Source organism: Botryllus schlosseri, chromosome 8 (genome assembly GCF_051294905.1).
Source record: "Botryllus schlosseri isolate E-star chromosome 8, Bs_hap1, whole genome shotgun sequence".
In the NCBI taxonomy this organism is placed as follows: Eukaryota; Metazoa; Chordata; class Ascidiacea; order Stolidobranchia; family Styelidae; genus Botryllus; species Botryllus schlosseri.
Window position 1 is genome coordinate 20,496,247 of NC_137243.1, and position 16,826 is coordinate 20,513,072.

The 16,826-nt window shown below is 39.8% G+C and overlaps 1 protein-coding gene and 1 pseudogene across 1 annotated transcript in view; both read right to left on the reverse strand.

The window, feature by feature from the left end:
• The window catches only part of LOC145445025 (enoyl-CoA delta isomerase 1, mitochondrial pseudogene), a 288,929-nt pseudogene that overhangs the window by 112,757 nt on the left and 159,346 nt on the right, over positions 1-16,826 (reverse strand).
• LOC145445007 (uncharacterized) overlaps positions 1-16,826 on the reverse strand; it is a 125,210-nt gene that overhangs the window by 60,264 nt on the left and 48,120 nt on the right. Inside the window, exons 2-3 of the mRNA XM_080323093.1 lie at positions 13,777-13,967; positions 1,752-1,928 (exon numbers count right to left, since the gene is read on the reverse strand). Of these exons, the coding sequence (XP_080179219.1) occupies positions 1,752-1,928; positions 13,777-13,861 (262 nt within the window). The 5' untranslated portion in view covers positions 13,862-13,967. The remainder of the gene's footprint in view (positions 1-1,751; positions 1,929-13,776; positions 13,968-16,826) is intronic.

A 16,826-nucleotide genomic window follows, 5' to 3' on the forward strand; every position in this document is an offset into this window, starting at 1 on the left:
TCAGCATTAGCACTATTAGCATCGTTTGATTGTTGACTACTTCCAAATTTAATAAGAGAATGTTACTGTGAACATTCTAGCACAGATGCGACTGACATCCCAACCCACTGAACATGCGGCATACGGCGAGTCACTGAACATGCGATCTTGTATGAAACGAATACCCTAATTTAGAACACGGGCACAGTGCCGTGTATATTTCAGCAATTTTTTTGCAGCATCGCGATATCCCATTTGTTTGCTACGTCGATCTGTGTCTGCCATCTCGCTACATTATTGTTGAAAGAGTTCCCCTCCTAACCCTTGTAATTTTCAGACTTGCTACGCCACTGTCAAGTGTCCCACGCCCGTAGGTGTTTGGTTCACGGTGCATGGCGAACTTGTTTTGCCTTACGTGACCCGTGAATAGAATCATTATATATTCCAGCTCATGCGAGCCTGACTGACGAACTTCAGTTAATCACTCTACACATTGTGGTTGTGCAATTCACTGCTGCAATTTGTTACAGTGTGACGGTATAGCCGAAACGCACAATGTTTCGTCGCCACGGCCTGTCATTGCTGCTTTATATGGATGTGAATGGGGGTTTACAAATACAAGGTTTCCTTAAAAACATACTGTCAATGTCAAATTACAGCAAGGGAATGCGAGCAGTAGCAATCAATGCGTTTTATATGCTCTATACAACTCGCATCCTTTAAGTAGAGTGACAATTACACAATACGAAGTCATGCAAAAATGCGAGGCGATCACAACGAATCAGTCGTCTACAAACAATTATTCATTATAGTCAGCTGTTCTCAATCAGCATATCGATAAAAAGCCCAGGGTGGGCAACAACCTATCTACCATTCCAATAACAGATAATCAGATCGAAATAATTGCCAAGTATCGAAGAGACTCTGTGAAGCCGTATCGAAATAGATTCTATGCCAAGTCTAGTTTGTTGATATAAAAGCAACCAGGTTAACCCTGAATGAATTAGGCAAGACGATATATAAAGTATTTACATGAGATAGTCGGCAGGTATTCAAGCCTTTTGACGATAAAAATAACCGTTTATTTTAGGCGCCAGATAAGTGTCATAGGTATGTGAGAATAGAAGAGTCACAGGACGAGTACGGATTAATAATAAACATATTACATATAGTCGAAATCGGAGTCTCATTTTAAAACACGGATTCAATATGGTCTTTTCTTGGCGAAATCCTCTAAATTTATAGCATCCCCTCGACATATTTCGCTTACTTACTGTTTAAATGACACTATATAAATCGTGAAAACCTGCAAATCTGAAAATTGACAGGGCCACTAAGATCATAGATGTAGCCTATGTAACATGGAATTTCAAAATGTACGCTTTTCATTCAAGCATTTCGTACATCTAGTTCACACGATAACACATTCCATGCAAGATAACGGGATATTTCACATATATCCGGTTGTTTCGAATCAATATTCTGGTATAGTGCTACTATTCTTCAGCACAATGCAATCCGTATACGCATCACACGAACACATACCATACCTTCGGACATAGACTGCACTCTCCCTATAGAACACATATGGTTAGTCAATTACATATCTGGTGCTTTACATAGAGCGCAAGTCCAATTGCATAATCATATTATTGAAATGGAGCAAAAACCTGATAATCGCCTTGCATTTATTTCAATGTGGATGTTAGACTAAAGATAACCAGCATCGGACATAAATGATTCTACTTTGTAAATCAGAATTCTGAAATCACCTTTGAAAGATTCGTCGATATTTGGAGAATATGGCCCGATCTTGATGAAAACCGGCGATCCCTTGTCTTTGCGAAGCCACACGACTACTTTGGTTGGATCCGGGCGGTGATGACCCTCTCCGCATGGCAATACAGCTCTGTCTCCTTCATTGACTGTTACCACATGAGCCTGGCCATCTAAATTGAGAAAAAAATATTTAAAAAACCCAATATTTTAATTTCATTTGCGTCAGATTATAAATGACGTTCAATCGATGATGTTTCGAAAGTAGTCATTTATTCACCTTATCTCGTATAATGAGACTGCTTAATTGTCCTAACTTGCACTTAACAAATTTCCGTGATTCTTATTGGAAAGTTTGAGTAACGACCGTTCAACGAAACAGCCTATATGTTACGTACTACGCATTTATTTAAGCCGCAGCGACGTGAAGTATTATATGAATAAGATCTCCGGTAGGGGACACTGCCGAGTCGCACCAAGCTGAGTGAAAACAGCGCGCGAAATATGAATTCCAAGTTATCGTACATGGGCATGAGCTGAGCTCTGAACAGCCACTGCAATCAAAAGCTTGAGCTGCATCCAGAAGTGGTATATATTAAATGACAGAATATCACAACTGACCGACCAATGCGAATACAGGCAATGTTAACATGTTTCGTACGATCTTTATCTACACGTTTTTGAGACACTTATGATCAATAGTGCTTGATTTTCAACTGTCTACGTCTAGCCGCATCGCGGCGGAAGTAGAAAGCGCAGTTTTCAACACACGCGGATAAAATCAAAAATATACTGCTTCTCCAGTATAATTTGCTTAAAATATCACTCACTGGCTCGTTTCAGATGTAACTGCAAATATTTGAAGTACCTATAGATCTAGTCTGGCAAAATCATCCTCCAGCAGTCGAACCATGCCGGTTACGAATTAGAGCATCTTATTGGTCGCAAACTAGGCCCATACCTACTAGAAGTTTAGCAACAAGCTGTTATAAACTACGATAATGATTCGCACCTTTCGTGCAGACCCGGATTCTACGATTTAAGAATATTTTAGTTCCGTAATGCAACTTGTGCAGTCGCGTGCCACTTCCACTGCGAACAGTGCTGTTCTATCTCTGTGCTCGATTCGTCACACCATTGTCGAAAGTCGACCCGTGATTGGGAGCACGACTTGGAATCGGATAGAGCAGCGAATTCCACATATATATTGCAAGTAATCGCAAATTGATAATGGCTTTCCGATGTAATTACGGAGAGCAATATCCTTTTCAATTAACCTGCCAATCAAGCGATGGACAGATAAACGCAATAGCCTCTACTTTCTTTCCCTCATATAGAATGAAAGAAGAAACTATATACTGCGATATTGCCCGAATAGGGTCTGATCGAAATCCGTTAACATACGTTTTACCAACGAATGCAGTCCAGAATTTACAACAATTGTAACGAACGCATTTTGCGCCAACATCTTGACAGCATCACAAGTTCTATTGTCATTACACGACGTCGTTTACGCAAGCTTGCTATTATTTTTGTGTATCGTCACTGTAACAACATACAGGGTTAAGTCCCCCAAGCCGCACGTTTTGATATGATTTTATTTGTTTCCATTTTAGAAAGGAGAGTACCTTAAAATACGGCCTGTTGGAATGTACCTAAGCCTTTTCCCATATACGTCCGTACCGGCCAACCGGATACATATTTCCATTTTATATCTCAATTGCAAAATTCAAGTACATGAAGGTTTGTTCAGTAATTAGTGACTTGAAATATCATATTCTAAGATGATGATAGAAATTTAGAAAGTATAAACAGAGTTCATGGCATGTTTTGGAGTTACCGTACGTCACAATGCTTAAAGTGTTACTCCACACTGTTTAAAAGTAGCCTATGCTAAGACCAGTATCACGTGAAACCGAGAAGAAGACTTCTAAGACAAAATATAACGAAATTCCATAGTGCAATTTGACGGTCTTCCAGTAAACGGCAGCCATAGTTTTTGGTTATTACAGGACATCGCCTTGTACACTTCAATGGAACCATGTACATAAAACACATGTATTATCATAAAGGCAGTAGCAAGTTTCTCATTTTGTTAATAACTATGCAGGTATCGTTGTGCCAGTGATGTTGTTGTAGGTTTCGAAATCATAACGCAAGCTAAAAGGGTCGAGAACCACCGCTTACAGACAATCGACAAAGGTCTAGGAAGGTATGAACCCTACAACAAAATATGCGTCAACGAGCGATTCAATTCTTCCAATACATCTTTACCTGTACGACACTCGAGTATCGAATAGGGAATCAAAGTCGGCGAAAGTCCGGCATGCTCAAGAATCGATACGACAGTAGCAAATGACTCATCGACGGTGATACCTTAATCCGAAATAGTAGATGGGGAAACGCGCCGGAGTGGGTCCGAAATCCTGCGCTTCTGCTTTTAGGGCGGAATCTGGAGCGTAAAATCAGCAGTGGACAAAGCCGAACGCCACTCGACTACTTTGGTGATTATTGCGTGGAGATCCGGAGACCCATTATATGAGTGGAGATCAAAAGAAGGTTCTTCTTCGTTTTTATGAAGTCATAAAATCCATAGATCAAAACCCCTCATTGTAGAAAGCTATCGTTTACGTAACTACTGGACAGTGTCCATAATTCGCGAGCAAGACAATGTGTCGCGATATGGTTGATCAATGGACTCGCGATATCCGAGTAACTGTAAAAATGGCTTACACTTTAACGTACCCATAATCAACATGAATTACGGTTGCTCAAATGGCTGGCAACGATAAATAGATTTAATATGTGCTAAATTGCCGGACAAGCGATAGAGAACAGGGAGTCATTGAAATGAATATGGGCATCGCCAGTGACGACCATTCGTGGTTAACGATTATTATTATTATCTGACTATTACCCAACAGTTTCTTCAGTGTTACTGGCTTTCAACCACTTATATTCCTTAAAGGGGCACTCCGCTCTAAATACGACGTGGTCTCAAATTAAAGATAGGGAAAAATATTTTGGCCTCAGCCAATTTCTTCAGAAATCCACCGTTGAGGAACTGCAGCTAATCGAGAATTACAACTACCCCCATTCCATACCAGTTGAATAAATAAATTTTTATGGTGGCGGGGCTGCAGTCTCCGCTGCTCAACCCGTTGCGAATTTGCTGGCATCATATTTGCATCTGCGCTTGCTCGACCCAGTCAAATGGCGTGGAATGAGGAGGAGAATAGTTGGAGTTTTCTTTTAGCTCCAGCAAGCTACTATTACGGTGGATTCCTGAAGAAAATGGCTGCGACCAAAATTGTTCTCCCGATTTTATCTTTCATTTGGACCACATCATATTTTAAGCGCGATACCCCTGTAATATAGTTTGAAGTCAAAGGAGTGCACGATCACAGCCATACTGGAATGCAGTTCTTCCGTACCACACATACGTACTTTTATAGTAAGTAATGCATTTCGTAGCAGTGCTGCATCGTCCAACTTTGAGTTACTCGCGGCTATGCATATACTTACCTTAATCAATATGGTAATCGAAGGGTTCAGAGTAGATTCTTTAAAAAGTGGTCAATTCAACATTTTATCAAACTGGACTGGGTTTGCTACGTCCGCACTACTTATTACAGTGCTACTGTCCAGACAAGTGCAATATCAGTATCACGATATGCAACGTTTGCAATAAAATCGCTTTGGCGTGATCGCATGTATATGACCAACATGTGCAGGCGGTGGTTATATGGATCAATCAGAACAATATAGGAAGGCTTAATAAAGGTTTGAAAATACTATGATAGCGCAAACTAAAGCTATTCGCTCTACTGGTTGCTAACGAATACCCCTGGCGAGTGTCAGTCGAAAATATCCGGGTTCATTTCAGTATGAATATACTATTTAATTGTATATTGAGCTTCTGTACCTACAAGAAGCTCTTGCAATGAGTATGTCTCGTATTAATAGACTGTGGCTGTGGATGACTTGCGCATCCCAAAACCAACGGCGCCCCGCCACGTGTCACCGAATCGCCCATTCGGAAACGTCTCATCGAGTGTGAAAAGATTCACAACGACAGAGGAAATGGTCGGCGTGTATTGTGATTCGCAATGAGACATTGTCCGTGTAATCACATCGACTTCCTGGTAGTACAATGTAGACTTTGTCGCTTGATACACGGTACGAGACGTTGGCCACGTTTTCGGTGGGTTTGTGATGATAGCCGTATTGTGAGGGATTACGTTATCAACAACGGAAAGGTGGTATATAGCCGCCAATTTTTCGGGGATCTCGTCACTGACCACCACTGATTTCGCCCCATACCGGCGTCACTCGCAGTGTCTATAGTCAGTCGCACTATTTGAAATACCTTACTTATTGGTAGTTCGACGTGACAATGTCATTTTAAAGCCTAAATTCAAAAGACGTGCAACCCAAGTTTATTAAAATAGGAGGAACATGTCAACAGGCTCAAACTAAATATGATAACGAATCAAGATATTGCTAAAAACGGATAGCTTTTAATACAGGTCTAACAAGAAGTAGCGTGCAAGATTAAACGACAGTGGCGGAATGGAAAAATAAAAATCCAAAGGATAAATTGAGAGAATGGGCCGGATTCCAACTACGCAGGGAGACTCTAGTTGTCGGATTTACAATCCAATCGCATAAGAAATAACACGCATACCAGACCGCAATTAAAGGTAACTGTAAACCCACAATAACAAGATAGATGTTGTCACATAGCGTTAAAAGGTATTTCAAATAAGAAAAGTCCTGTTTCTACGGATGTGGTGTTGGTAGAAAGTTATATACACAACTAGAATAATGTGTACATCAAAAGATCTCCGCGCATACAAACAGAAGCGGGCTTTGATGTGAACGCCTGCGTCGCGTCGAAACTCAAAACAAGTGGATTTGCAGCATTTGAAAAGCGCGCCACACACCAGCCCGTCTCGACTTATATCGCATCGTGAGAAAATTCGCTGTTCGCTTGAATGAAATTACTTGGCGTGTTACGTCATCAACGCATCACGTGTCGGGTTTCCACGGGTAGGGTGTACACATGATACAATCGAGACTTCCATTTTGGGATTCGACTGGTTGACGTTAGATACACAGTGCGGTAACAGTCATCGATTTGTGGCAATGTAATTTCATTTAAGATTCCTGAGTTCTCGGAATCTTATCTCCACTAAAGCGATAATCCCATCAACTTATTTACATTACGCTTTCTCTGCAAATTTCGATTAAATGTCGCCAAAATAAGGTATTCAGCCACCAGTAGGTATGAGGCATTCGAACGTGTGTTTGATTCGATTAACGTGTGTTTGATTCGATTAGAGCCAAGTGTTTTGTATACAGGAAATGAATGATACATTCGTAATAAACACTATTTTTTCGGCTGACACTCGTCAAGGGCAATCGTCATCAATTAATAGAGAATTTGAAAGAACTTTGAGCATCAATTCTTCACTAGTTGCTAACGATTAGCCCAGACAAGTTTCAACCGAAATATTAGGGTTTGTTTTGATAGATTATATCCGTCAAGAGTATCTTCACATACCGGAATGGGGGATTGATTGTTATCGTGAAACACGATCAAAATAACTATAGTAACGATAAATAATAAGGATAAGCTGCATTCGATTCCTCTCACGGCAAGAATATTAGATTCGGATGTGACGTCACTTGGTGTAGAATGCAATAATAATAATTTAGAATGCAGTATAGAACGTTTTCATATTGACATGCAAAGTTCATAGTCCACCTTAAACTTATCCTTCGCCATAATGATGCAGATGCTGTCCGTAACTATTGAAAACTAGCCATCAACTTGCGTTGGGTTTACTTTTGAATCTGTGTGGAGTATGTGACTTTTAAGATATGTATTCTTGCAATAGAAGTCGTTATGAAGGTAATATTAAAATCCAGCAAAGAGCGAAGTCGCATTTCTTTCATAATAAACCCAACAGTCAAAATCGAACTTGCCTTGTAGAAACTTCAATAGAACCACGCACGACAAATGTGTTAACCAAAATACTACGTAAAGGCAATTCCTCATTAAATTAACGCGCCTATTCTTCGTTTTGAGTTGCACCCTTTTGATTTTAATTTTCAAAGTTCATCGTTCAGCAAAAATTGTTTAGAAATTTCACGGGTCTGCAAAATTTGAGAAACACCGTACTATTATACGCCTTTCGTTTACGTCGAAGCTATCGTGAAAGCGGTACGAGTATGAAGCTTCGTTACAGCAGAGGCGTGGACAGGAGGATAATTTGAATGCGTCGACTCATTTTTGTAATGAAATGATTCCACAATCTCATCGCAGGGCTACTCACTTTGTACAATATAATGACAGCTGCCCAATTCGAAATGTATTAGCGGAAGGGAATTCTCTAATAATCGAGGGTTACCATATGTTCTCCTTTAGGAGGATTTGCCCTTCTTCTTCAGGTTATTCAAAATGTCCTCTGAGGACGCCTAAATGTCATCCTTTTTGGCAATTCGTCCTACCTTGCAGCTTTTTCAGCTAGGATAATGGAAAGATTCGACTGAAAATCGGCATACATGACGCTAAATGGCAAATACGGACGATCCAGCGGGCAATTCGGGAGTAGATCGAAAGCAACGACCTTTTTTTAGTTACTCACCTAATTTTCAACAAAAATAGCGAAATCGGCTGTTTTCAGTCTTGATCAACTAACTTTTCTGATTTGGTTGGTAAAAGTGTCATCCTTTCCCGATTTCAAAATATGATAACCTTATAATAATCCGATTACGGTCAAGTTCATTTCCGCATTAAATCCCACATGGGCAAAATCATTTCCCCTGTGGAATCAACGGTATTCGGTGGCTTACTTATAACTAAAAGACGGCGACAGTTCGAATCAATCATTGGAATGACTTTTATCAACCACACTTGACCACTGTTTTCTCAATCACGAAACTTCTGATTGGACGTCGATCGCGTCTAAGAACGCACGAATAAATCAACGCGATATCCTCCCGATACTACATCCCGCTGGACCATTGATTATGATCGATTTTTGTAATTGATTTCGTACATATCACCCCGCTATGAATATGCTGTCGACTGCGATATAATATGATAGCCAACGGCTAGGAAAGAGCATAAAATCTTCCAATAAATGCAGTATTATATATTCTGTGGCACATATTTTATAGGGCTATAATTCATTAATAGGGCAGCTATTATATCATGAATAACTGCTACACGCTGAGGCTGATATATATTCCAAAGCCTGGTAGGAATAATGATGAAGCATAAGATTTGGTATCTTTGCAGATAGCAATCTAATCATGGTAACTCTCTGATTCTATAACATTAGACATGCCAGTGTTCACAATGGATGTTTATACGAAGGTATACAAAACAAACGTTACAGCTTTGGGTCAAGTCCGCTACGTTTTCTCAGACAAACTCATTTAAGATCCAAAGTTCAAGCGGTCGAGACCGTGACGAAGACATCGGCAGGTTAAATGCTTTCAGATGGAAATCCTTTCCCGAATGCGATCTTGAATATCCTTAGTGTATATCTGGATTGAGACCCTATGTCGTAGAATAACTCATGGAGTTTTAAACCCAGAACGGCTTTATTCAGAAGTGGCACAAGCTGTAGGCCTATCGCCTGTGCGTCGCTACTGAAGTAGTATGAAGAGTATCACCATGAATTTCTACTCAATAACAAGTAGAAGTATCAATTTCCAAGACATGCCAGAACTACTTCAAGGGGAATTTCAAAACGAAGGGTGCAAAGCATGGATGGGCAACATATACGGCCCGTGACTCGATTTTGAGCGGTCTGCAGACAGTTTCCGGTTCTACGTAATAATGTGGCCGCGACCACAGTCTGCCGCAATCCCCCACCATTACCTTACTACGTCAAATTAACTGTACGGGTCTACGAGCAAACATTTTCAATCATATACGCATTACCAAGACAAAGTCGCATTCCAATCGAACTGCTGCTCGCGTACAGTCTTTACCAAGGGTTTGTATGTCCGACATATAGTCAGATTTCAAAGAACTTGTTGACAACTTTGATCGACCATAGATGGCTCATTTTGACTTCAAGAGCTATAGAAGTACACTAAATACTGTTTTGGTCCCTGTTCCCTATGCGGTAAACTCAAAGCTTGCATTAAATATGATTTATTCCTTGTATAGTTAAATAAATACGCGGTTAATGTATCGATTCAGGAATCCGGCTTCCAAGTACATCATGTCTCCATAACAGGCCCGCCGACTGGAGAACTTGCCCGCTTCTGGTCTAAAACCTACTCAAGGAAGTATAGTAAAAAAAGATCTCATCGAGGGATCGTATACTCTAGCCGTTAATCTGGGGTGGATGTGGATACTTTCGAAACACGAAGACGTACCCTCGTGACTAACGCATAAAGACCAATAACCCTTTTAGGAACATATATAATTTTCAATAATATATTCGGTTAAGAGGACACGGTGGTTATTTCACTCATACTCGTGATGCAAACTTAACGCACATGTTTATACGTTTCAACACCCAAAGAGTAAAAGGTAATTAAGGTCGCCCACAAAGTGTCCAAGTAAAATTGGTGGTAGTCTAGAAGAGTAACGACTTGAAGTAGTGGTTCAAGTAGCCTATACTAAACATATAATTCAGTACTCCGAAGTAGATATATTTCTTTACTGACCACCTATTTAACATGTAGTCGAAATATTCGTTCGTCCCCGTTAGAAATACCTTACTTATTTCCGAAACCGTCAAACACAGTCCGTTTTCTAGGGAGTTATCGGAGAATTTCGAGTATTTTACAAATATGTAATCAGCTGATGCACTACTCATGCCGCCGTACGTGAGCGAGCCGCTTAGGAGGACCAATCAGTTGCGCTCCATCAAACTTTAACAAAATACCTTGTGGTTTCACCTCGCCTATACAAATCCATTCAAGTTGATTGGACTTTTATCCGTTCCTTACTATTGTTTCGTGATCATATACGAATGCCTACTTGGCGATAGAATATCACCTGGCACGTAGGTCAATGGGGTTCTGGTATAGTGGCGGTTATTCATCATTAAGTTAGGTGTATGGATCCGGATTTTGAATTACAACCTGGAGTGGCCGTTTTCCAGAAGTATTAAAATGTAAAGGTCGAATAATTATTTTCCTTTCGTGCTTTGGTTTGCATAGAAAATGAGGTTTAAGCAGCGTGTACTCGCCTTTGAGTACACGCTGGTTTAAGGCCCATTGGCCTAACAAACGTATGTGTGTATTTGCATTATTGGGTATTCGCGGCATTAAAATTAGACATCGTTAACGATATAAAGCAGGCGTTTGCAACCCCTTTTTTACTCATGTCTTAATGTACGTTATTAAGTTTGCGCCGACGTATACTAACCTTCAATGAAAAACACCAAGTTTCACCTACACAATAGATTAATTAAATGAAAATTCACACACATTTACCGAGTACTAGGATACAGTTGATGGTTTGGGCTGAGAGTTCTACATGAATGAAAATGTCGAACGCATTGTGGTGAACTCAGTAGTTACTTAGCACAGTTTTTGGATATTATGAAGACACTCTTGACTCTTATGTGTTCATAATAACATAATTTCTGATATTAATGCATACCACGCAAGCTCCATATCCCATTGAAAACAGTGCCATGGCACACAGCACGACCATTATAAAAGGTCCTGCTAAAAGCTTCGGAGAAATGCATCTGCATGATTATTGCTGTTAACAAAATCCATTATTTGCAGGCAATCCATACAATACCACATGCTATGAACCGCTATCAAGCACAAAATCTGTGTGTTGTACGAATTGCAGCGAACTCGACCCGGAATGTGGCGACAGTTTCATATACATTTCATGGAACAGAAGACAACACAGAACCAAACAAATGAGTGTTATGAATCCAACGACAGTTAGACTTCTTAACAGGTTTTCGCGGTTACTTCTCTGCATCGCATAAGGCTGTGGGTGAAAAGAATGTGTAGATAAGGAGGAAAGCGAAGCTAAAGCGCCACCCAAATATGGGCTTTAATATTTCATGACCGGGTGTATAGGCGCACTTGTAAAAACAAAACAACTATAATAGACAGGCGGATCGTAGATTTTCCAAACAACCAAACACAAATACGTCGTCGGGGGCGAGGTAGACAATGAATTTGCCCCGAGAGAAAAGTGAATCACCATCTCTATCTATATTTGATGAGATCTGGCGCAGATTAGAAGCGTACATTAAAGCGAAAGCTGCAGTAATGTCTACTGCTCGTATCCTAAAATAACGCGTCCAACAAGACTTGACGTTTTAATAATCATATAACTAATACTTCGAAGTTTGTTTGACCCACAACCAGCAGCAACACTGTGACCAAACAGTTGCCCGACATCATCCTGATAATGATGTTGGATATTGATAATAATAAATATTAAAAACAATAAATAGCTAACATGTAGGTTGTTCGAACATATTATTAGAAACGGAAGTAATCGAAACGGCATGCCGTTCACAATTCATTAAATCCATTCAATTCGATGCAGTCCTATCGAAATTATCATCATACTCTAGGTTATTACTTCCAGATTGAAAGAAATTAGGCAAATTTTAGCACTAACGTCCCTTACATCTTACAATACAATTACAACTTACTAATGTCCCTTACATCTTACAATATAATTACAACTGTATGCTTCAAAATCGACAGTAAAATTCCGGTGACGTCAGATTTTGTGATTCGATTGTTGATATACAATGTTCGTTCCGATTCTCTGCCAGTTGCTGACGGTTATTATCCATGATGACTAGTCAAGTTTCTACAACTTTTGCAACTTTTTTACGGCTTCCGGACGCTTCCTAAATACTCAGAAGCTATGTAGCATGGTGTTTTAAGCTGTTTATCCTCTACTGCTATTTTTTGCAACTTTTCTCCTTTTTTTCATGCAACTTTTTGCCACTTTTTTCAACTTTTCTTCTTTTTTTTCATGCAACTTTTTGCCACTCATTTAGATTTTCCATGTAACTTTATTTCGATTTTTTATGCATCTAACTTTTTACGGGAAATATTTCACACTATATGTAGATGGATGGCTTAATTATTTGCAGAGGTGGTCAACGTATAGTCACTCAAGAAGAAGCAGGAGTGGCGGTTCCAAAGTAAGTAAGTAAATAGGTATTCTACGCCTGTTTTTGCCTAAAAAACTGAAAACTGCCAAGTAGAAGTAGAAGTGGTTTAAAATCCTGACCACTTGATAAGTAGTGCGAGTAGGCAAAATCTACTTCAAGTACTTCAAAAAGTAGAAGTACTTCGTTACTGACTACCTCTGATTATATCACTGTCGTTTAAATTTGAGGTCCTTTCTGATTTGACATATACATTCAGGCTAGACCAGCACCCAAAATTATATCATCACTGGGTCAATTTTTTCAGGCTATTGATATTGTTGAAGTCGCCAACACTGAGTTTTGCTACAGTGCCTTGGATGGATCGATTCGAGTATCTCATACCCCTATAAGTTCACGGATCTTGCCCATAAATGCAACTTATTAGTGCAACTTTTGTAAAAAATAAGTGCAACTTTCCACAAATTTGACTGCAACAAAAACTTGCCCTTTTGATGACTGTTAGCCGAATATATTCGTGTTCATTTCTTTACAAAGATACTATTCAAGTAAAGCGATAGTTCGATATGGATTATGTTAAAACACGTAACACGCAATAGGCATGTGCAATTTCCCAAAGACGCCGGACGCAAAGCCTTTCGCAAAGCTTCTGGGATAAAGTAATTGAGCGACTATGTACACACCACATCTTATGCTATATAGTCCTTTGGAAGTTAGTAGTATACCAACTTTGGGAGCTTTCAGAGTGCAGTAGCAGTATAGGCATCCCGGAATGCCGATAATACATAGGAGTCGATCCCAATATCCAAGCATAAATAAAATACACCCATCTCAATACGACATCAGATGTATCGGAAACCACCAAAATGGCATAAAAACTTACTTGTGGCAACTGGAATCCACAGAAGTACGGCTGCAATCCAAACAAAGTAAAACGCATTGGTGGTAACTGTCTTGCAGCTTTCCATCGTCCGACATCGATAACGCACCCGCTTCGACCGTTTATCAAAAACCGCTACGTTACTCTACAGTATCAAAGTTCATGGTATTTTTGATAACATATTATTCCAATGTCTGTGAATGATTAGAAAAATTATTAGAATCGGGCGATTACGGCATCAAATCCGTAATATTACACTGCGCAGTGTAAAGTTAGCGGGCAATGTGTATTGCGTTGAGCAGGAAGAATCAATCATTAGGACAATATATAGCCTAGACACCAGCACCTGAGTATGGACTCGCTTATATATATGCGAGTGTGTATATGTCAAAAATTGTCAACTGCTGGAGCCCAAGTCAGATACCACAGTATCGACGCAATTATCACGGACACGCACATACATCAACATATGTCCGAATCGGACTCACATAAAGACACTCATCAGAATATTGACAATTATTGTTGTTTAGAATTCTACAATACCGTCCATCGTAAAATACAATGTCGCATGGAGCATACCAATTCTTGCCGGTAGCAGGCACGCACTTGATGGACTATAAATAGAAATACAGCGGCCGTGTAATATGTTACCAAAGATATATTTGATTCTCGCGGCAAACCGCGGTGATGGTAACGTCGCATATTTTGAGCGATACCCGGCACAGTCGAATGGATTAATTGGGAAATATCTAGCACAGACGGCTGAAGAAAATGTGACGACGGGAAGCCGAAATAAGAGAACTTTGAGTCAATGCCACTTGACACTAACTTCACCTCTACCGATCTCTTCGGGTACGAAGATATTGGCGACACAACCTACCACCAAGACATGACTGAATACACTCAACAATATCCATCGATATTAGAGTGAAGATAGCGTGTTGGTGAAGTAGGAATCGGTATTAAATAATTGGAACGTATTCGAACGCATATCACTACGAATCACTCAGCGACATATTATAACATAACAGAATTGGACAACTAGATGATTCTAGTTGATTACATAGACTAATCAGAGCGAAATCTAATCCTTATCCAATTTATCAAATTTTCTGTGCTCTAATTTTAATTCTAATCTAATTTCTGGTTTTCTTGATAATACTACAGGAAAACGGAATAGTGTGAAGCTAGCCCAAGTTGGTGTACATTGCACAAGCATATGTCATTCTCGTGCTTATGGTAACGAACTGGGATTTGCTATGAAGTTAACCCTAATTCAGAATGTTCAACTTAATTTATCGTAATTTTTTATTCAAGTTACAAGATTTTGGTAATTTATGAATTCTAAACATAATTTAAATTGCAAACTGTATTGGCATAATTATAATTATAATCTAATTTGATAGAGCTGAAAATTTTAAAATATTCCGACGCGGTACCATAGCGTACACTTGAAACCAGCCAGCTGATTTGCCTGATATGCACCTTGCACTACGATGGAAATGTGTGATATAAATGTTTAAATAACAGGATCTCTTTTACAGTACAGGATGCGGTTCGGGATAAACCCACCGTACCTTCGCGGTGAAGTGGCTGCGCTGAACGCTGCGCAAACAGCCCGTTCACCAAGGATGACGATTGAAGGACTTCGATATTTGTCTTATATCCCTCTCAAAAGACGCGTGAGGGCAGTGTGAAAGTAAACCGCGGAAGGTATCCAAACACACTTTGTTACATATTAAAGAGCAACGCCACTCGCAACAAGATTAAACTCAACGCACGCAGACCTGGAACAGATACATTCCGACATATGAAGTCATTACTCCACATTGCAGAAATGGGTATTGGATTTGATCAAAAATGGATAATTTCGTTCCTAGCAACGGGTGATACGTTTTGCTATTTTAACTCTCTACAGATTTATCATCACCATGCACTAGTTAGCGTGAAGATATTTGACTTCACAAAAACCATGCAATATTGATAGCAATAGCAGTTTGCACAAATTCATCCGAGGGTCGGTGGTACACACGCTGCAGTCATTATAATTAATGTTATGCACGATGATTTAAGCGCTTGAGCCCGAATTAAGTATTAACTGCAATGAGTCGAGTCGAATGAGTGACTTATTTATTGAGTAGTAAAATTACACGACCCTTGTCACTTGTCAGTACGAGTTAACGACAAATTTATATAGTTTCGATACCTTCTTCCATCTGTGAGAAGCAGTGAAACCTAGATCGGTTATTACACCACAGTATATTCAAACCATATACAGAAACGACATTTTTGTGAAGCAACATCCTCACAAAACGCAATGAAATAGCTATAGTCGAAACATATTCAATTGGATTCTTTTTTTTTGTGATAGCCACATGGTACAACTTTCAAACCATTTATAGTCTTGGTAAAAGTGATAATCGAACATTAGAATGGACTCCAAATTAAGGGCCATCCCACTAATTAAATAACTCCGGAGCTTCGTATTGAAATTACGTTATGCACGCTTTCATGGGATATATCATAGTAGATAGACGACGGCAAGAATTGACATTAAAACAAAAGACATACATTGCAGTTCTAGGATAGTTATGAAGAGAAAGTTATGGCACCACAACGCATCCGTACTACACACTCGTCTGCACCGCCTTTTCTACTGCACGTTCATTGCGAAATGGTATACTCTATCGGTTACCGAGGCAATTTATTTTGAAGCTATACTTGAGTTTTTTCGCGACCCGAGACATGCTGCCAAGGACAGCTAATCATCTCATTACCACGGCTAATCACGGAGCACCGATGCTCGTGGGAATTTTCATCAGTGCGTTCGGGGTTGATTGCACAAATGCACATGGCACTTGACAAGGTGTATAGGTGGCGATTTCTACACGGATGAAAAAAGAATTATTTTTGGTAATTACGAATGGTCAGCGCGGTCGTGTCCTTGAACTATGATCTAACTCGATCGCCGAACTTTGTCTTTGATCACGACAATTGATCGCGCCCTCGAAACGCTATTTATCGGTCCGCCGTGCTTCGAAGCGCGGTTGCAA